Source organism: Podarcis gaigeae (assembly GCF_964106915.1).
Source record: "Podarcis gaigeae genome assembly, chromosome: 14".
NCBI classification, from domain to species: domain Eukaryota; kingdom Metazoa; phylum Chordata; class Lepidosauria; order Squamata; family Lacertidae; genus Podarcis; species Podarcis gaigeae.
The window spans coordinates 47,840,229-47,861,335 of NC_139690.1; the positions used below are offsets into that span (position 1 = coordinate 47,840,229).

The window sequence follows — 21,107 nt, forward strand, 5'->3', positions numbered from 1 at the left end:
CCTCCTCTCTGGACCATCTGTAAGAAGGCAGAGAGGTGGGGGCTAGCTGAGTACATGCTCCATTTGCCCCAAGCGGCCAGTCTCCACCGCAGCACCCCACCCCAATCATAACACCTGAGAGGGTCTGTAGGGAGGGGTAGTTGAAAGGGTAAAGGTAAAGGGTCCCCTGACCATTAGGTCCAGTCGTGGCCGACTCTGGGGTTGCGGTGCTCATCTCGCTTTACTGGCCGAGGGAGCTGGCGTTTGTCCACAGACAGTTTTTCTGGGTCATGTGGCCAGCATGACTAAGCCGCTTCTGGCGAACCAGAGCAGCGCACGGAAACGCTGTTTCCCTTCCCGCCAGAGCGGTACCTATTTATCTACTTGACCAGCACAGCTATGGAGTTAAGACCTCCTGTGGCCAACGACCACCTGTGCCAACCTCCAGCATGCAGCCGCAGCACAATTCTGCCAACCTTTGGTCACATCACCAACTACTCCACATTCAAGATCAGTAAAGGTAAAGGGAACCCTGACCATTAAGTCCAGTCGTGGCTGACTCTGGGGTTGCGGCACTCATCCCTCGCCGAGGGAGCTGGGGTACAGATTCCAGGTCATGTGGTCAGTATGACTAAGCCGCTTCTGGCGAACCAGAGCAGCACACGGAAACGCCATTTACCTTCCCGCCAGAGCGGTACCTATTTATCTACTTGCACTTTGACGTGCTTTCGAACTGCTAGGTTGGCAGGAGCAGGGACCCAGCAACGGGAGCTCACCCTGTCGCGGGGATTCAAACCGCCGACCTTCTGATCGGCAAGTCCTAGGCTCTGTAGTTTAACCCACAGCGCCACCCGCATCCCTAGTTGAAAGGGTAGAGCCCAGCATTAGGAGTGAAAATAAGCTATCGGTCTCTGAATTGGCCCTGATGCTAGCCAGCGATGCGGCCTTATTAATCCATTCATTTCATTTACATCCCCACCCCATTCCTGCCCCCCAAGTGACGTACATGGTTCTTCCCCTCCTATTTAATCCCCCAAACCACCCTGTGAGGCAGGTTAGGTTGAGAGAGGCGGTGACTGGCTCCCAAGGTCCCCTGGTGAGCTTCATGGCCGTGTGGGGGATTCGAACCCTTGTCTCTCTCCAGCACGCTAACCATTGCACCATGCTGCCATCGGGGGGGAATGGCCAGTGCCGGATTTACATATAAGCTGAACAATTTAGCTTTTAAATTAAAGAAAAAATTAAAGAAAAAAATGGATGTACATTTCCAAAATATAAGATGAAAAACAAATAAAATAAAACCTACATACAGTTAGAGCTTAATAATGATTTCACTATTAATATACTACTTCTTAATTGTATTTCAATGTTAATATACTTCTTAATTGTATTTCAGTTCAACAATTACTTTGATAAAATACATATTTTGTTATGTGCAAATGGCTTTAGATGCCTATTAGGTTCATAAATGACCTTATAGCATATATTCAACACAAGAAACAGCAACAGTTGGTTGTTGACAAAGGACAGCTGGACATAGAAAGGGCCCCATTATCTTCAGTAGCTTAGGGCCTCATCAAACCTCAATCTGGCCCTGGGGGTGACCTGTCCTTTTGTGCAGGGCTACCCCTTCCTTCTGTGCCCCCTCCCGCTGAGCTTCCGACATTGTTTTCCTTTCCAGCCAGCAACCATGAGAGCCAGCCGACGGCGCGAGAGCAGGCCGAGGCCCTCCTCCTCGCTTGCTCTTACCTGCCCCCCGCCTTCCTTCTGGGTCCCGGTCAGAGGATGGGTATGTTGGCGGAGGCGGCCAGATCCCTGGAGAAGCTGGGGGACAAAAGGACGCTCCACGAGTGCCAGCAGATGATCATCCGTCTGGGAAGCGGGTCCACTGTCACCTCCAGCTAGAGGGAGGGGGCACCGAGGAGGACTTGTGGGGAGGAGGAAGAGGGCAGAGAGGGAAGGCGACCCCTCTAAGCACATGGCGAGTGTATTATCCTGGACTCTGACAGGCGAGACAAAGGATCTGGCGTGGCCTGCAGAAGCCCGACTCTCCCCCCTCTTTCTCTCTCTCTAGGTAATCATTACTCTGCAGGGCTACTCTCTCATCTCCCCCTACGTTCTGTGGGGGGAGCCCCTCTCCTTGTGGCTGTGTGTGCTGAGCAGACCTATGTGACCTGGGGGGTGGGGAGCGCAAGCAAGCAAGTGGTGTTTTCCGAGAATGATGCACCTCCGGGCTGTGTGCTTATCCTGCTGTCGAAATGGGGGAGAAGGGAGATGGATCGCTGGCTGCGTTGGAAAAAACGGAGGTCCTTGACAGCACTGGTTTTTTGACTGGCAGGCAGGGAGCTGCTAGCAAGGAGCAGCGCCACCATGCAAATAAATGAGGAAACGTTAGGAATTGGGTCCCCTAATGCATGCTTGGGTCAGAAGCATGTCCTGGGTCTGAAAAGGTTGCTTTTTAGAGCCATTCTGGGTGGGGTGCAAGTGCATTTTGTTCCGTTTCCTGCAAGCGGATTCTGCATTTTGAGACACACCCACACACCCTTGCAAATGCACACATGGCTTGTGGTGGTTCATTGCACTTCCATTGTAGCAGCCCTATGGGGGGGGGGCTGGCGGCTTTGCAATTGCCCATTGGCTGGCCTCTGTTCTTCTCTCTCTTGTCCCCACCTCCCCAGATAGTCTCCCCTACTTCCTGCCAGCAGCCCATGACAAGGCAAAGGGGACCCCTGGTGGCAAACCACAAGCACTGCAGGATGCCCCTCAGTCTCTCTGGCCAGATGTGAACAGCTTAGACCTGAGCTCCATTTCTCCAGGGCCGTCTCTGCTGTCAGACACCTCCCGCTTCGCTCCTCTGAGGGCAGATGGGGACTCCTGTCAAGGGGCAGAGTGCTGCAGTTCTGGGTTTTTCTGGAGGTGGGCCATGGGTTTCCCCGAGGCAACCCTCCCCTTGGATATTCACGTGGTGGAATTGTCTCCAGGAGAAACTTTGTGCTTCGGTTACAGAAGAAAGTTCTCCTCTCCACCCTTTGTAGTGGCTCCCTGTGAATGATTTGGCAATATTTTGGTGGGCTGGGAATTGTGGATTTCTGGCTTGGGTGTTCTGGACCCCCATGCTAGCATGCGGTCACTGTCTTGTTACCACAACGCAGGGTGTGTGCATGGATTTCTAAGAAAGTTTTGCCACATGTATATCCCACCCACTCCTTTTCTGGCAGGCTTCCCCCAAAGTAGAATTCACACGCAAACACGCGCCACTGCCCTAATTCTTGGAGCTGCTGGCTGTGGGCACTTCACCGGTTGAATTTCTGCCTGCTGATCAGCTGTTAAAAGGCACTGGAGTCCTGCTAGAATGGAGGCCAGCCCATTTAAGAAAAAACAGATGATTCTCTCTGGGGGTTTTTATTTTGCTTTACGAGTCTACGGGAAAGGAAACGATGAAAGGTCAGAGGGGCAGGCTGCTTCATTTTCTATCCCTCCAAATAGATTTTTGGTCCTAACAGCAAGCACCCCCAGTGTTGGTTCCATCACGCTGTCTGGGTTAAGGATGTTGTTGCTATGGAGAAATTTCCTCTTGCGGCGCGCAGGTGTAATGGGAGAGGCAGGAAGGTCTGGCCTAATCATGGTGGGAATAGGAACTGTGCCCTCTTCAGGGCTTCTGTTGCAGGAGCATTTTGGGGGTGTTTCTGTGTGTGAGAGAGATATTAGCACACCCCACCCCTCCTCAATCTGCATTGCTCAGCCACGCCTCTTCCATTTAAAAGTTATTTTCATAGCGTGAGGTTTTTTTGTACAGATGATAAAATAAAAGACCTACTTATTTATACCTCTTTTGTCTGTGACACTTGATTGAGTGGGAAAGGAATGGAGTATGCTTGAGTGAGGCTCAGCAGGTCACAGAGAGGAGGAGTGGGACAGAGACCACCTGCCATTTGAGACCCACGTGCCTCCATTCAAATCCATGGGCGGACCAAAGACAAGTTTGCCAATGGTGGTTCGCTATGGTGGTTTGTATGAAGTCTCCAGGTTCAGAGAGGCAGTGCTCCAGTGAAGACACAGGTCCCCAGGAGCACCAGTGGTCTTGCTTTGACGCCTTACCTGAAAGCATCTGGCTTGGCCACTGAATGCAAGACTGAAAGGAGGATGCGAGACTGGATGCAGCTTCTGTTTGATCCAGCAAGGCTATGCGTGGCCGAACCAACTTTGTGCTGTCCAAACAGGCAAAACCTCTTTTCTTATAAAGACCCCTATTTGCACCCACTTCGCACTATTGTGCAAATTGACTCCCATAAAAGGGTTGGAACTTTGATACATCATCTGTAATGACCAAATAGTCTGTGCAAACATTCCCTTGGTAGTATAGTTGTTGAGTAGCAAAGCTGTGTGAATGCACCTTCCATGTTTAAACCAAGCGTGTGGAGCTTCTGGTCTTCCAGTTCCTGTGGACTGTGACTCCCATCAGCCCCAGACAGCATGAACCCAAGGTCAGGGGCGCTGGGGGTTGTAGTCCAACAACTAGGAGTCAACAGGTTCTACATCCCTTAGTTAAAACAGTGGATGTGATTGCTGTTGCATGGGCGTCTTCTCCTTCCTCCAAGCAGAGATGCTGGTGAGGTCCCTTGGCGGTCAGTTATTTGGGTGCCAGCGGGAACCATGCATATAGCATCGTTCTTCCTCTGGCGGGTTTCTGTATATGTTCATGCACACCCTCACATGTCCGCGCACAGGCTGCCTCTCGTTCCCATCCTGACCTTGAAATCTGCACTGCTGCTGTTTCAAATCTTCCTCTGCCTGGAAAGAGACACTTTCCTCCGATCGATGGCTTCCCATCGGGGGTCTCAGGTGTGGGGATTTTCTAGGGGAGCCTAGTATGCTACCTCGGACTGAGGGATGCCTGAATTGATTGGATTGGCAGGCGATTGGCTCAAGCTTATTGGGCACCTACTGAATTGGGTGATTAGAGCAACAGGTTAATCTATCCTTACTCCCTCAATGGATGGGGGGTGGCAGAAAAATAGTTTACTAGGGGACTCTGCAAACATCCAAAACAATTATTGAATCTTTATTGATGTTTTTGAATGCAATGACCTGATTTTTTTCTCTCTCTTTTTTTTAACTCTTAAGGAAAATAAACTTCTTTTAGAAACAGCTTGTTACACACAGTCTTCAGTGTGAAGCAATATACTAAATAAGAACACTAGTTTTAACATTTACAGTCTTTCATATATATTATATATATGTATATGTATACATATATATACACTATAGAATGAGGCAATATATAATACACACGATTCGCCATTTTACAGTCATTATGTACAGGATGCTATTCAAAGACAGCCAAGATCGTCGGGGTCACGATGCCGTGTGGTGGGGGGTGGCGGGGCGTGGGGTGGGGTGGACAGGGATTCTCCCAGCCTGCCCTCATAAGGTGTGCTTCTGAAACAGGCCAGCCAAACCTTGTGGGGCAAGCTGTGAGCGTAGCAATGGCGACGGCAGAGCGCAGGGTACCATGAAACAGACAGGTTACAAGGGTGAATCTGCGTGGTTTCTCTTAACAGGGCAAAGGAACCCAACAGGATGCTGTTGATTCCACTAGATGGGTAGACATGAGAGCTTCATGGGAGCAGAGGGGGCCCAGATGTGCTCCTCTTTCTGGACTGGGCAACACCAATATGGAATTTCGAAACATAGCAACACATTCATGGTCCTTGCACATATTCTGTACCTGTTAATTTCTTGGTCCTGTTAATAAGCGGGGAGATGACACAGCTGTTCCATGGGCAACTGCAACCAGACTACTGAACCAATGCTCCCCTCCAGGCTGACTTTCCCCCCTGGAGCTGTGTAGTCGGGTGTCCTGATTTCATAGCTAAGCAGAAAGAGTCCTTCAAGATCCCTTCTGTTTAGGGAACACCCCCAAGAGCAGGAGTAACTAATGTGGGCACTCTCCATAAGTTGCTGGACTTTCAGTTCCCACCAACCCCAGTCAGGGATGATGGAAGTTGCAGTTAGCATCATTTGGAAGGTGCCCTATTGGCTACGCTTGCATGTATGCACAGGGGGAAAACCGGGCAGGTGCAACCACAGCTCAGCTTCTGTGGGTTTTCCCCCAGATTGTTGGATTGGCATAATCTGTGCAAAGGAAATAAGTGCTTAAACTTACACTAGAAGCCTCTCTCCCCCACTGCCTTTTTAGGCATTGCTGTCCACATTTTTGGTCTCTCATCAAAGTCCTGGACCAAAGATGTGAGAAGCTGCCCTGTGGACAACGTTGAAAGTGCTGTTCAAAGGACACATGGGACATGGTCCAGCGAGAACCTGCTTATGGGATGGCACAAAAGGGTGATGTGTGTTGGTGTGCAAGCCCATTGACGGAAGGCGTTGGACGGGGCCCAGCTGCAAAGAAGACTGTGGCGTTTGGTTGAGCCCGTCTGGCAGGGTGGGACCAAGGCAAGAGGCCATCTCCAAGGAAGATGGTGCCACCTCAGCTGAGCGACACCCTTGCTTCCCAAGAGACTTATGCTACATGAGTTTTCACAGCCCTCCCCAAACCATGGCTCTGATCTAACCCTTATCCTCAGGCGTGTGGAGGGGTGGCTTACTGGTCCTTTGGCGGTGGCTCAAACCATGGTTCTGGTGGCACACGGTGAGGTCCAGAGAGAGCGGCTTCCCCTTTAGGCATGCTGACTGCCACAGGCCCTTTAGCAGGAGCTAGGGTGAAATGGGGGTGTATGGTGGAAGCTTCACTCCCCTCCCCACTTCACCAGGAAAAGCTTCAGCTGCTAAAAAGGAGGCGAGGCAGCTCTGGGTTGGAATCATTTAACAGGTTTGGGGAGGCAGCAACAGGGTCCCTTCTGAGTAGGGTGCAGTGCGCAGCTCCCCATCCGGCTCAGGCGCTGAAGGGAAATGCCTTGGACCTGAGCTGAGCCAGGATCTGCTCAAATTCTGGACACTCCTGCCACAAACTCCAATGGAAGGTGATCTGCATTGGCATGGCAAAAGCACCAGGAGGGAGGAGTGTGCCCAACCGTCTCTGTATGTGCCCTGTTCCCGGAAACCACCCAGAGGAACAGAGAAGTATTCCCATCCCAAAGAAGCGCCAATGTGCGTTTGAGAGTCGGTGAAACCAAGCGGGGAATCTGCTTGGAAAGTGTGGCGAAACCCCTGCGCACGCCGGCAGAGGCGTGTGAAACTCTCCCTCCCGCCCCAATCGAACTCCGCTAGTGTTCCGCGAAACTCGTCCCCCCTTTCCTTTAAATCCCGCAGAGCCTGCAAGCTGCCTCGCGAGTTTCGCTGCTGGTGAATGGCGGGGGGCGAATCCCAATCGAACTGCGCTACTTTTCTCCTTGCAGGGGGCCAACCAAGACGACCTTCCTGGATGCCTGAACCGCCTTTTTCCGCGCTGGGCAGGAGGGCCGAGATGGGGGGGGGGTCGGACCCAGATGGGGACTGCAAATGGGGTCGGAGGGAGGGAGGGAGGGGCGGCGAGGGGAGGACGGGGGACAAAAGCCAAACGAAGGAGCAAACGAACCAAAGCAACGCGGCATTGTTTCAAAAAACATCGGGGCGCTTCTTTTTACAAGCTGATCACAGATATATACAAACACGCACACGCACACGCACACACACCATGAGGTTTGAAGGCAAAAATAGATCAGATCAGAAAAAAGAGACGGAGGAGGAGGAGGACGAGGAGGCGGGCTCGGAGAGTCCGGCATCTGGGGGAGAAAGGCAAGGCGACCTGTCGGGATGCTTCGCAGGAGCCTTTCTCCCCGGCGGGCCTCCCCCCTCGCCCGCACCTTTCCCGGGCGGAGAAAGTCTGGAAAGGTGAACTCGGACCGGTGCTGTTGGGATTTCAGATTTCCGATGAAATCTGGCTGAAGGATTGCAAGTTCCAAAGGGTGGTGCGCAGGTGAGAGCCTCGAGATTCACGGCGAGGAGGAGAAACGCAAAAAGGGGAGGGGGGGGAGAGAAAAAAGAAAAAGAAACCCACCCCCTAACAAACTCCAGGCCAGGTTTTGTCAGTAGCCGTGTCCCAGGTGGAAGATGTTAGCTTATCAGTATTGGTTACAGCTCCTAAGTAGGGGAAGGCGGGGAGGGAGGAATGAAAACGTGGAGCCGGAGTTCCTCTTCTCTCCTGAACCGGCTCTGGGCTGCTTTCAAGAGAAGGGCTGGAGGTGGAGCCAGGATCGGAACCTGCAAGTGGGTTTTGGTTTCGGTGCCAACCTGGAGAGGCTCTTGGAAAATGCCAGAGGAGGAGGAGATCGGGAACCGGAGCCGAGGTCCTGCGCCGCTCCCCGCCCCCAGGCTGAAGGGGGCTTCCTAAGAGATGCTTAGGAGTTGGGCTGGAGTTCTGTGCCTTTCGGGGGTGGGGTGTCGTCTCGGCGAGAAACTGCAGGCACCTAAGCGAGCTGGAGCGAGGGGCTCTTCCGCGCGGCGGCCGGGGTGGGGCGGGGGGTCCCCATCCTAGAGTACTATTGCAAAGGAGGGCGGATGGGCTGGAGGGTCGGGCAACCGGGCCGAAATACATTCGCTTTGCCTCTCCCCTGCAGAGTTCATCTTGGCTGCAGCCGCTGCCCGAGGCTGGCGACTGGGTGGGGGCGACGGGTTTCCCTGCTCCGCATTACAACGGCTGCTTCTGCAAAATAAATAAATAAATAAATAAATAAATAAATAAAGCAAAATAAAAGAGAACGAAAGGTGGGTTTATCCTTTGCTCAGCTGGCCCCTTTCTGCACCTCCAAAGGCATATATAGAATATAATAAGCTCATATAAGCAACGCTTAACGCACCCCCCCCCCACCCGCACCAGGTCTCCCCCCACCCCATAAATCCGGTCCGGGCTTTTGTGGCCGCCGATTGGCTGGCGGGGGGGGGGGCAGCCCGGTGGTCTTGACGCAGCCCGGGCTGGTGGCTGACAGCTAGAGGACTCCCTTGGTTCATTCATGGGGAATAATTCATGTTGCCAAGGCTCGCCGTGCGCCTCCCGCAGCCCCGGATAAAATAAATAAATAAAAGCACAGCCCTTGACAGTCTGCAGAGATGTGTTTATGGCCCCCTCCCCTGACTTCCCTCCCTCCCTCCCTCCTTTCTTTCCTTTCCTTTTTTTTTTTAAGGAATCCAGTCTGGTGCTTTTTTACGCATCGCGAGGGGGCAGCAAAAAACGCATCCATCTCTCGCGCAAGCTGGCTGCTGTGGAGCCGAGCTCACAATAGCACTTGCGTTGCCAGCTTCTCTCCGGGCGAGTTCCCGGGTTTCTTATTCCTAACCCCCTCTCCTCTCCTCCATCCGCTTGGCCTGCATTAATTGGTACCGCGAGGCCCCCGGGCCTGCCAGACGCCCACGACTTCGCACCCCACCCCACTCTTGACACCGCAAGCGCCCGTGTGCTATTTGTGCGCAGGCATAAAAATGCACACGGCAAAAATAGGAAACAGGCAGGAAGAAGGAAAGGGGTTTGGGGTTTTTCCCTCCTCCCCTCCCCCCTTTTTAAAGTAAAAATAGAATGGATGTTGCAGCCAAGAAGCCAATGTTGCGTAGCCGCTAATGGAGATCAGGGGCATTTTTGCACATTGCAGCAGTGGCACGCTTGGGGGATGCCTCAGAAGTGCGGAAGGGGCGCCCAAGGCCTGCATCCCCTTGCAGGCAGGCATCCCTCCGTCTGCTGCATGCTGGTGGAGGGCAGGGCCAGAGGGGAAAGGGGTGGCGCTGCCTGTGGCCAGTGGCGTAGCGTGGGGGGGGGGCGGGGGGGCGGCCGCACCGGGCGCAACACCTGGGGGTTAGGGGCGCAAATCCACGGGTTAGGGGGTGCAAATTACTTGCCTTGCCCCGGGTGCTGACAACCCACGCTACGCCACTGCCTGTGGCTCTTACCTTTGGGCAATTGGCTGTGTTTCCTGCCATGCAAAAGGCGGAGGGTTTTACACCCAGCAATGCCTGCCTTGCCAACCTCTGGCCAGGCAAGTAAGAGGCATTGGCAGTGTCCAAGGACACATTTTGGCCAGGCAAAACCACCCAAGGAGCAGGGCTGGTAAAGGGTTGGCTTGGGGAGAGTTCTGAGGGCCGCATGGAAAGGCTAGAGGGCCAGCACAAGTTTGTTCCAATTTACTTTTTCAAGCGTATACTGCAAACACCTTAACTGTACTCTTAAAAACCGCACTATGTGAATTGGCCCATGTGAGTTGCTGTGTCCTTGACTGAAAATTCATCCCAGCTACGGATAAACTAGGGAGGCTCCTTATCTCTAAACTCCAGCCTGCCCCCTCCACCATCTGCTCGCATACAAGGAGGCGGTGTGGGAGAAAAAAATCACAGAATTGTAGAGTTGGAGGATACCACAAGGGTCATCTAGTCAAACCCCCTGCAAGGCAGCAATCTTTTGCCCAACAGGAGGCTTGAACATAAGACCCTGAGATCAAGAGCCTCATGCTCTACTGACTTGAGCTATCCCAGCTGACAAAAACTACTATCTTACCTTGTAGGGTGGTTGTAAGGGTTGCATGTGGGATAAGGTTTATGTAGTGCTTTGAACGCTTAGAAAAAGTGCTGTGCAAATTCAAAATATTATGATAGCGTAGGCATCACAAGGTTGAGAAATGCAAAGATAAAAGGGCGTAGAGATTTAAGCATCACAGAGGCTTTGTGGGGCTGGCTATTCTATGTTCAACTTGTTTAACTTTTCAAAGCAAGAAGAGGAAGAAGAAGAGTTTGGATTTGATATCCCGCCTTTCACTCCCCTTCAGGAGTCTCAAAGCGGCTAACATTCTCCTTTCCCTTCCTCCCCCACAACAAACACTCTGTGAGGTGAGTGGGGCTGAGAGACTTCGGAGAAGTGTGACTGGCCCAAGGTCACCCAGGAGCTGCAGGTGGAGGAGCGGAGACTCGAACCCGGTTCCCCAGATTACAAGACTACCGCTCTTAACCACTGCACCACACTGGCTCTCAACAGAACATATGGAAAAAGGTCTTCACAGAAGCTGCACGCACACGCAAATTAATCTGAAGGGGAAATTTATGACAGACAGAATAGTCTGACTCCATGCTTGAATAACAATGTGGAGAGGGGTGCTGTGGGTGCCACCGCCCTTACTTTCAACTACTTTTAAAAAAGTTTTTTGGGGTGTGTGTGTGTGTGTGTGTGTGTTGGCTTGGTTAAAACGGGGCAAGGAATTGGCAGAGGGGATTGCAGATTTCATTAAGCCCCTTCTCCAAATGAATGGGTTCGCACATTCATGGGGAAGGGAAAACAAAGGAAGAAGGGCATTCTTATTCTCCTTGTTTTAAAAGTATTTTTTTGGGGGAAAAAAGCTTAGAGGCCCATGCCTTTGTGGAAATCGGCAGAATTCCAGGTGGACTGTAGCTTTTGTCAGATTTGCAGAGGGGAGTGTGTGTGTGTGTGTGTAGGGAGATCCCTGCCCCCTGCAAACAGATCAGGCTCTTAATGGCTGCCGCGGGGTGGGAGTCAAGGTGAGGCCCATGCTGGTCGGCTGCTGGACTTCTTTCCTGCCTGAGCTGGCAAGGGAGAGACACCCCTCAGCCTCTCGATTTTCTTTCTTAGGAATGCCTGCCAGCCTGCCTCCCCAGATCCCCATCTGGGTCTCTCTCTCCTCCTTCTCCCACAGCACCGTCTGCTTCAAATTGCAGATAACCAGGTGCAACCCTTGGCGTGGTGTTGGGAGGGTGGGAAGGAGGAAGGGGGAGAAGGCAGGAAGCCCTCGCCATGGTGATTAAATTATGTCAGAGGCCTGGTCAGCGGTTACTAAGGCAAGACAAAAGGCCTTTGCTCCAAAAGGCTGTCTCCTGTTTCCTTGACGGTGGGGAAGGAGGAGGAGGAATAGGACGTGGCAGGAACTGCAGCAGGCGGTGTGAAGGAATGGCGTCCGCCTCCCCACAGCCGTGGCCAGCTTGCTCCCTGTCCTGACAGGGATGGGAGGCGAGAGAGGGTGTTGCTTGCAAACACAAGCTGCCGAGAGGAATACTGCAAATGCCGCTGGTGTCGGGCATGCAAACCAGGCGTGTTTGGGGAGCTGGCTGTGATGTGGGTAACAGCCACCCAAAGACTTCTGGGTGCTGGCCTTAGCGCCACGGAGGCCTAATCCTGATGGCTGGCAGGCAGGCAGGCAGGCAGCCTCAAGCCAAGGAGGAAGGCAGCCTTTGGAGCTGAGAGGTGCCTGAGCTCCCCTTGGCCCAGAGGGTTGCTGCTACTTGTTTTGCCCAAAGTAGTTTCTGGCTGCTCGGACTGAGAGAGCAGGGTTTGAACACGCGCAGAGTTCCCTCCACCCCGCAACCCTAATACTAGAGCCCTGAATCACTGAGCGAAGTTGATGGGAAGTAGATTCAGGGAGGAGGTCTTTCTGTGAGGCATGATTAAGTCACGGTGTTTGCCATAACAGGATGTGGACTGGCTTAGACAGGTTTAGAAAGGGGATTAGACAATTTGTGGAGGAGGAGATTAAAAAAAAAATGGGACAGATTTATCAATCTGCATACAGTGTACCTTTAGAGCACATTATTTCCCTCAAGGAATTCTGGGTGCTGTAGTTTACCCCTCACACAGAATTCCCATCAACCTCAAACTACAGAATTCTTTAGAGGTGCAAAAATGTGCTTTGAGGGTGCTTTAAAGATAGAGTGCGTATGCAGCCTTAGTCATGTTGCTAATACAGAGCCCTCATAGTCAGAAGCATATCCCCGAAAATCAGTTTCTAGGCTGCGACAGTGGGAAGATACTACTTCCATTCTCTGCTCGAGGTTTTCCCAGAGGCTTCTGGTTCACCACTCCTGGAAACTGCAGTTAGAAGGATCTTTGTCCTAATGCTGAAGAACCGCTCACATTTTCTTTGTCCTGAGCAGAACAAGGCTGAGTGTGTTGTGTTTATTTTAAAGCGTCTAGGGGCAGAGACGCTGCACAGTTTCTTCCAGAGAGGAAGCAGTTTCCAAAACACATCAGTTTCAAGGGCAGAAGCGCTTTGAGCACATGCAAAGTGCTCTCCTCTTCCAACTTTAAAAAACCCCACCAAAATCTTAGGGAGAGTGGAAAAACAAATGCAAATGTTAACATGCAAACCCACACTGCCCGGACACACACATTTTTACATCCTTCTGTTCCGGCAGCCAGGCAGGAGGATGAAATTGTGGTCAGGCCAGCCTGATCTTCGCGGGTCACGCGGAGGGTTTGAGAAGGCCCTGGGCGATGTGTCATATGGTGCACCCCTTCCTTTGGGGGCTCTGGAAGGCTCACCTAGGGGCAGTGGCTGTGCTCCAGGAAGCTGAACCTAGTGGTTCGCCAGCTGTTTAATTTATCACAATACCCCAGAGCAGTTTTAGGTTGGAGGCACTGTAGGGAATTAAATGGGTAGCCAGGACCAGCTGCCTGGGGCTGTTTGGAGTGATTAGCCGGGGGGGGGGGGGAATAGAATAAATTAAGGGAAACCCAGGGCAGGCATCAGCCATGGGACCTGCCAGGGTGCTGGGATCCTGGCTGCTGCCAGGAGATGCCAGGTGCCGCTGCCAGCTCTGGCCAGGTGGCAGCTCCAATTGCCTGGATAGGGAAGATAGCGGCATGGCCCCTGCTGCCAGCATGTGTGTCCGTGCATATAAAGCACCCAGAGAGAGACACATCAGAATCCTCTGCCAACGTAACCCTTTCTGTGCAGAGGAAAGCAAAACGCTGCAAACTTGTTCCCTGCGTTCCTGGGAGGAAGGGGCATTTGGAACAGGCACCATCTACACTAGAGATGGGCAAACTTCAGTTTCTCATTTTCCCATTCTTATGTTCAGTTCTGCACATTTCCACACCAGTTTTCCTTTTTTTTTTTGAATTAAAAAAACCAGTCCTCATGAAAAGTCACCAGGGTTTAAGTGTGAATTATTCCTAACACATTTTTTTAAAAAAAGTTGAGATTTTCCCAAGTTTACACACACAAAAATGGGGTGTGTGTGTTATTGGTTTTTTTTTTTAGTATTTTGTGTGTTTTTCAATCTTCTATTTCTGTGTTGTGAACCTCCCTGAGATCTACAGATGGAGGGCAGTATACAAATTTAATGAATAATAATAAAAACTGAGAAATAACTCACAGTCTTGCAAGGCAATGTCATAAACAAAACGTATGTTTTCGTAGGCAGTTTTCCCCTGGTGTACATGTTAGTAGGCAATTTCTCCCGCTATAATGTATTTTTGTAAGATTTTTCGTGATCATTTCTACGCACACTTTTCCTTACTATGTTACTGTGTTCAATTTTGTACATGTTACTTGTCTGGAGAACTGCAATACAAAATTTGGAGAAGCGTGAATTCCAAAGGCAGCTCTGTCTTGGTGTATTGTTTGGGTAGTGCAAAAGGTAGTTTCACCTTTAAAAGGTAAACTGAATCTTTCTTTCTACCCCATCCTTAAACTACGCAGACTCTGACTGGCAGCCGGTCTCCAGGATTTCAGACAGGGATCTCTCCCAGCCATACCTGGAAATGCTGAACCTGAGATCTTCTGCATATAAAACAGCAGCTTTATCACTGAGTTATTCAATGCGCTACTCAATGGAACTTATTACTGTGTAGACTTGTATAGGATTGTGAATTTGAACAGAGAAATTACATCATGGAAATTCTGCTCAATCTTGTCCCTGACTTCTGGGATTTCAACTGGCAATGCCTACAGAGTTTCCCCAAGGCAATCTTTGCAAATTTAAGGACTAGAAACTTGCTTTTTTCTTTTTTAAAGGAAGGGCAGGGGAGAAGAAAGGTAAGCAATCTGAGCGCCTAAGAGGCTGTTGATTTCTGCATCTAGTACAACTTTGTGCAGAATCTCAAGCGCAGAAACTCACCCCCTGGGCCACAGAACAGGGACAGAGAACCTGATTTGCACATTCAGATTCAAATTCTGGGTGTATCTGTTTCTAAAAAGCTTGGAATTTAGAAGGCATCGTTGCCAGAGTGCCTCTGCCAGCCAGTTGACCATCCACAGTTTTGTCAACTTACACTGGTCTGGTTTCGTGCAAAGCAGCTCCTGATGGCCGCAGTCAGGAGAGAGTGCAGAGAGCAACAAACCCCCAGAGATTTCCCCTTGTTCCTGAAGGTCCGCTCACCTACCTTATGTCTAGGGCAGTTCAGCAAGAAGGTCTCTTCACTTAACAAACAACCTACAAACAGAGCAGAAGAGCAGCAGTGAATGGCGATCCCTTTCTTGCACTCGAAACTCATCACATCCTTTAGGGGCCAGTGTTTCTTTCCCTGTTTTACCTTCCCTCCCAACCCTCTCTGCTAACGTGGCCTCCCATGCACAACTCTTAAAAGCATGCTTTGCAACCCTCAAAACCAGGCCCCTTCAAGCAAAAAGGGTGGGGCCGGGGTTGCAATTTCTCCCCACTCCAATCTGTTTTGTTACCGAACCCTGAGTGTGTTTCAGCCATCTTTCTATTGTGATGATCAATGGCTGCATTCTCTCCCTTGGCAAACCAAGAGCGGTGGCCAGGGGCAGATAATAATAATAAATTTTATTTATACCCCGCCCTCCCCAGCCAAGACCGTGGTCAGGGCAGCTAACACCCAAAATAAAACAATTGATTGAAATACAACTTAAAAAATAAGATTAAAATACAACATTAAAACATTAAAATGCAGCCTCATTTCAGTGGAAACTCAATCAAGAACTTTTGGGGGGATGAAAATGTCAAGTCTTCGCCAAGGCTAACTATCCAGACTGGTCCTACATGGGCGAGAAAAAAGCCAGGGAAGTCCCCAAATAGGACTTCCATCACGGAAGGAGAAAGGAACAAAGAAAAAGGGGGAGGAATCAAATTAATTCCAAGCCAAAGGCCAGGTGGAACAACTCTGTCTTACAGGCCCTGCAGAAAGAAATCAGATCCTGCAGGGCCCTGGTCTCATGAGGCAGAGCGTTCCACCAAGTCGGGGCCAGTGTTGAAAAAGCCCTGGCTCTGGTTGAAGCTAATTTAACTTCCTTAGGGCCTGGGACCTCTAGGGTGTTGCTATTTGTGGACCTTAAGGTCCTCCGTGGAAGGATAGATGACACCCTGCATCATGCAGAAGAGCAGTGACCAACAGCTGGTTTCAGAGCAACATCTGGGGCACAGCCCGGCCTGCGACAGGTCGCACCATGGGCACCACTCCAATTTTCAATGTCCTTTTTTTTTTTTAAAGGAATTGTTGTCTTTTTTTAAGAAAAGAGAGAGAATTCAGATAACCATATCTTGGTATAGTATGCCCAGGTGTGAATTAGCATTGTGGGTGTATGCAATCCCTGCCACCCGTTTGTGCAAGTCAAGAAACACGCGGGGTATTCTTCCATTAACTATAGCAGGAGTCACTAACATGCTGCCTTCAAGATGTTGTGGTGGCTATAATAATAAATTATTATTTATACTCCGCCCATCTGGCTGGCTAGTTCCCATCAATCCCAGCCAGCCTGCCCAATGGTCAGGGATGATGGGAGTTGTAGTCCAGCAGTATCTGGAGGGCTCCCCATTGGCTATACCTGAACTACAGACCCCTCCCCCCCATTTTGTTTGAAATAGGAAATGATGGTTAATGGCTTTGGAACAAGCCAAGATGTGAATCTGTGCTTTGAAGATGCCGTAATATCCTGGGACTTGTTCCAAAGCCATTAACTGGAGTTTCTTGATTTGGGTGCAGTGGGAAACCGTAGTTAATTGAGAAGTTTGTTTGCTGCAGCCACACCTGCAAGGCTCATTTATAGTTGAGATAGACTCAACCAAACCAGATCACACACACACACACACACACACACACACACACACACACGAATAGGAGTTGTGGGGTGGGGTTGACTGTATTTTCCTGAATTTCCTCCTGTTCAAGTTGCTGTATGCACTGAAAAAAGGTGTGTGTGTGTCAGGTACAATGGAACCTCGGAAGCCGAATGCCTGTAAACTCAACTGTTTTGGCTCCCAAGCGATTGAAAACCAGAAGTGATTGTTCCGGCATTCAAATGATTTTCAGAAGCTGAACGTCCGGTGCGACTTCCGCAGCTTCCGATTGGCTGCAGGACGCTCCAGCCAATCAGAAGCTGCACCTTGGAAGTCGACCATTTTGGAAGTCGAACAGACTTCCAGAATGGATTCCGTTAGACTTCCAAGGTACGTCTGTATTTTTTCCTAAATGAAGAAGTTTCCTTAGCTGCGAGTGTTCTATAGTAGACAAAAGGTGAAGTACTTCCATCTTCCCCTGCCCCAGGACCTGACACGTGATGCAAAATCTTTTGCCCATAGTGGGAATCTTACCTGTATCAATGGCACATATGTAGTGAAAGGTTTGGGCACACCCCTTATGGCAGCAGCCAATGGTTGCTCCTACTTGCTGACAACTGGAGCATCTCTGCGCTCAGCAGGTGAGGGGAAGAAAGAGAAAGGGAAAAAAGAGGACCCCATGAGATCTAGCGTCATGACTGTTTGTTTTCGCAAAGGTAGCTTTAGTTAGCAACTTCCGTTTCGGCAGGGAGGTCATCCTTAGGCTACATCCTTCCCTGTTGCTTGCGGGAAGGTGGAGCTTGTTAGTTGTGCCCCCAGATAGTTCTCCCCGCCTCAATCACACACACATTTCTATATTCTCTCAAGAGGGAGTGCTGCTTCTTACCTGCTCCTGTGGCACAGAAAGTGCATTTTATTATGCAGCCCTAGCCTGTCGTAAGAGGGACATGGGTGGCGCTGTGGGTTAAACCTCAGAGCCTAGGACTTGCCGATCAGAAGGTCGGCGGTTCGAATCCCCACGACAGGGTGAGCTCCCATTGCTCGGTCCCTGCTCCTGCCAACCTAGCAGTTCGAAAGCACCTCGAAGTGCAAGTAGATAAATAGGTACTGCTCCGGCGGGAAGGTAAACGGCGTTTCCGTGTGCTGCTCTGGTCTGCCAGAAGTGGCTTAGTCATGCTGGGAACATGACCCGGAAGCTGTACACCGGCTCCCTCAGCCAGTAAAGCGAGATGAGCGCTGCAACCCCAGAGTCGGTCACGACTGGACCTAATGGTCAGGGGTCCTTTACTAGCCTGTCATAGGTGGTTAGCCTCCATGTGAACGACAGCAACACTTATCCCAACACTAATGCCACAATTTTATATGTGTTGCACCACTGTGACCCCCTTTCCTTGTCTGGGGGCTGCTTCTCACAACCATTACCCTCCTCCCTTGCCCTTGCCGCTGTTGGTTTTGGTTTGGATAGCTCTGTTGGTTAGAGCAAGCAAAGGCAAGCTCAGCCCTCCAGATGTTTTGGGACTACAACTCCCATCATCCCTGACCACTGGTCCTGTTAGCTGAGCATGATGGGTGTTGTAGTCCCAAAACATCTGGAGGGCGGAGTTTGCCTATGTCTGGGTTAGAGCATGGTGCTGGTCACGCCAAGGGTGTGGGTTCAATCCCTGTATGGGATGGCTGCCTACTCCTGCATTGCAGAGGGTTGGACTCGATGATCCTCAGGATCCCCTACAACTCTACAATTCTATGAATGATGTAATATATGTTGTTTTTTGCTGACCAAGCTGCACGATGATGTCATAGACACTCAGAATCAAAATTTACATGGGTCCCTGCAGAGAATCAGAAGGTGGGAAACGGTAACCGAGAAACAGGTCCAGACCTGGGAATAAAACAAGCAGATGATGCCAGCCAGAACTGAAGCAACACAGCCCAATAATACATTTTGCAACCTGGAATGCAGACCAATTGGTGCCCAACCAGCCATCTCAATGTATCATTCAGATCCCAGTTCCTGCCTTCATCTATCCCCCCACAGGTCACTTCATCTTCCAGCCTAGTGATGATAATGAACATTCAGCCCAGCCTCTATGCATAAACCTCCCTATTGAAATAAATTCTGTCTCCGCCTGAACTGTTGTATCCCAGCTCCATCACTGAGATCACCTGCAGGAGCATCGTTGGTCATCTTCCAGGCAGGTAAGGCTCATTTGAAAGTGTCCTTCAGTGTCCTTGGGCGAGTCTTGTGGAATAATGCTCTGCCAAGAGCAGTTCAGCAGGCACCTTCTGTTTCTACTTTCAGTAGAAAACAGCTGAAAACTTTTCAATTCCATCAGTCCTATGCAAGCGACGAAGAATTCATCTTTCCAGAACAGCTGTTTTGCAGCTTTAATTTTTTTTTTTAATGGCATTTATTGCAGGGTTTTATGTACAATTGTTGTAAACAGCTCTGATTCCTTAAGAAATAAATTCCGGCCATTGCAAGTCTTACTGCATTCACATTGCATGACTGACGGGAAGAAGGTGAGCTAAAAGCCTGAACAGCAAAAACATCCAAGGGGTTGTTACCTCGGAATAAGCAAACTTCCATGTGTGCAAGCAAGCAGGGGCATTGCAAGGTACGGAGAAGGACCTGGAAGGGCACAGGACCACAGCACATAAAGGTGTGCAGTGCCTGTGGGCAAATGAAGATGGAGGCTGACTGGGGCCTTGTTGGCTTTGCACTTTGCAGTCGGCTCATCTACCGAGCAGGCAAAGAAAAAAAGGTTTTTTTAAAAAGTTTATTAAAAAAGCAGTGGGGGAAGAGGCATAGATTTGGGGCTTACAAAGAAAACCCAAACCTTGATGTGCCTTTAAAGCTTCTTCTGAGCTCGAGAGGAGGGGGCGTTGCAGGCCACCCTCTCCCACACACTAAAACCAGCCCCCGCGAGAAGAGGGAATCCCCGGGCGGGCAGGGGAGGCGTGGCCTAGACCATTTAAGGTTGGCACGCCCGGGGACCGCCCTCTTTGCCCCGTTCCAGCTGCCCGGTTTTCCCATCCCACCCACCCTTTAGGCTTAGCTAGCTTTGACCTTGCTATGGAGTATGGTTGGTCGCTGCAAGGGGCCTGATAGGAATTTTTCCAACTTGGCGCACTTCCAGCCTTTTGGTTTCTTCGCCTACCTCGTAGCAAACGTCACAACTTCTTCGGTATTGGCGGTTAGGCATTGGCAGGGGTTAATTGTTATGCAAAGGAAGGGGGGGGGAAGGAAACGCCATCACCCTCCCCCAATGAAAAGGGTAGTCCGGTAGAGGACTCCGGGGGGCGTTGCCTTGTCCGAAACCTAGGGAGGTGAGGGCCTCCGGCACGCCCCCGAGTGGTGACACCCGTGGAATCCTGGTTGGCGTACTTCAACAGGACTCCCACGGCTTGTGGATAACCCTTCCCGGTCCCCATGCCGGGTAGTCGATAGGAACCAATGCCTAAGGCCAATACCTTCCAATTCCTGTAATCAATAAAGTTGTGGCCTTTTTATGCCCATTAACCTTAAATAATGTGTCCAGTGTCTTCATTTCACTTGGGGGGGAGGGGTCTCGCCACGCAATAATCTTCCTGAATAGAAGATAATGCCACATGTTTCAGCTCGAACTGCCCGCTTGACTCATTCACAGGTCGTTGAGTTCCTTATGGACATAGGCCACATCTGCACAATCGATTTAAAGAGCTTGGCTTCCCCCAAAGAATTCTGGGAGCTGTAGTTTAATGATGCCGGGGAGAACAACTCCAGTTCCCAGAATTCTCTAGGGGAGCAATGCATTTTAAACGTATGGTGTCAATGTGCTTCAGCACTGTTGGTGGGGTAGGGCGGTCTCTTGGGGCGCATGGCGGGCTATGCCATCTCTAGCACCTCACTGCTGCTGCTCTGCCCCGCAACGTCTGCCACCTTGAGGCAGCTGCCTTAGCCTGCCTAGTGTTAGGGAAGGCCCTGGTCTTGCTGATGTTTCTTTTTCACTTTTGCCATTGCTTCAGCTTCCTCTGAGGGTTGTGGTCTTGCTTTGGCTTTTCTAAATGTATGCATGCAGTACTAGGAAGTGCTTTTTGAGAGAATAATAATAATAATAATAATAATAATAATAATAATAATTTATTTGTACCCCGCCCATCTGCCTGGGTTTCCAAGCCACTCTGGACGGCTTCCAACATATATAAAAACATGATAAAACATTAAAAAGCTTCCCTATACAGGGTTACCTTCAGATGTCTTTTAAAAATTGTATAGTTACCGTATTTTTCGCCCTATAGGACGCATTTCCCCCCCTCCAAAAATGAAGGGGAAATGTGTGTGCGTCCTATGGGGCGAATGCAGGCTTTCGCTGAAGCCTGGGTGCTTTCCCCACCCCCGCCCCACGCCTGGGGGAAAAATAATTTTC

At 50.5% G+C, this 21,107-nt stretch overlaps 2 protein-coding genes and 1 long non-coding RNA gene across 5 annotated transcripts in view; 2 read left to right on the forward strand and 1 right to left on the reverse strand.

The window, feature by feature from the left end:
* SREBF1 (sterol regulatory element binding transcription factor 1) overlaps positions 1–3,805 on the forward strand; it is a 48,245-nt gene extending 44,440 nt beyond the window's left edge. For both annotated transcript variants that reach the window (XM_083711338.1, XM_083711339.1), the window contains exon 19: positions 1,661–3,805. In XM_083711338.1, coding sequence (XP_083567464.1) covers positions 1,661–1,884 — 224 coding nt within the window. In that variant the 3' untranslated portion in view covers positions 1,885–3,805. The remainder of the gene's footprint in view (positions 1–1,660) is intronic.
* Positions 18–1,195, forward strand: LOC310831396. Its single transcript, XR_014557849.1, has 2 exons — positions 18–154; positions 857–1,195. It is a non-coding gene; the product is annotated as an uncharacterized lncRNA (long non-coding RNA).
* Positions 3,806–7,510: 3,705 nt separating the features above from the next.
* RAI1 (retinoic acid induced 1) overlaps positions 7,511–21,107 on the reverse strand; it is a 217,507-nt gene continuing 203,910 nt past the window's right edge. For both annotated transcript variants that reach the window (XM_083711245.1, XM_083711246.1), the window contains 3 exons: positions 17,236–17,329; positions 15,068–15,117; positions 7,511–8,620 (listed from right to left, as the gene is read on the reverse strand). In XM_083711245.1, coding sequence (XP_083567371.1) covers positions 8,606–8,620; positions 15,068–15,117; positions 17,236–17,329 — 159 coding nt within the window. In that variant the 3' untranslated portion in view covers positions 7,511–8,605. The remainder of the gene's footprint in view (positions 8,621–15,067; positions 15,118–17,235; positions 17,330–21,107) is intronic.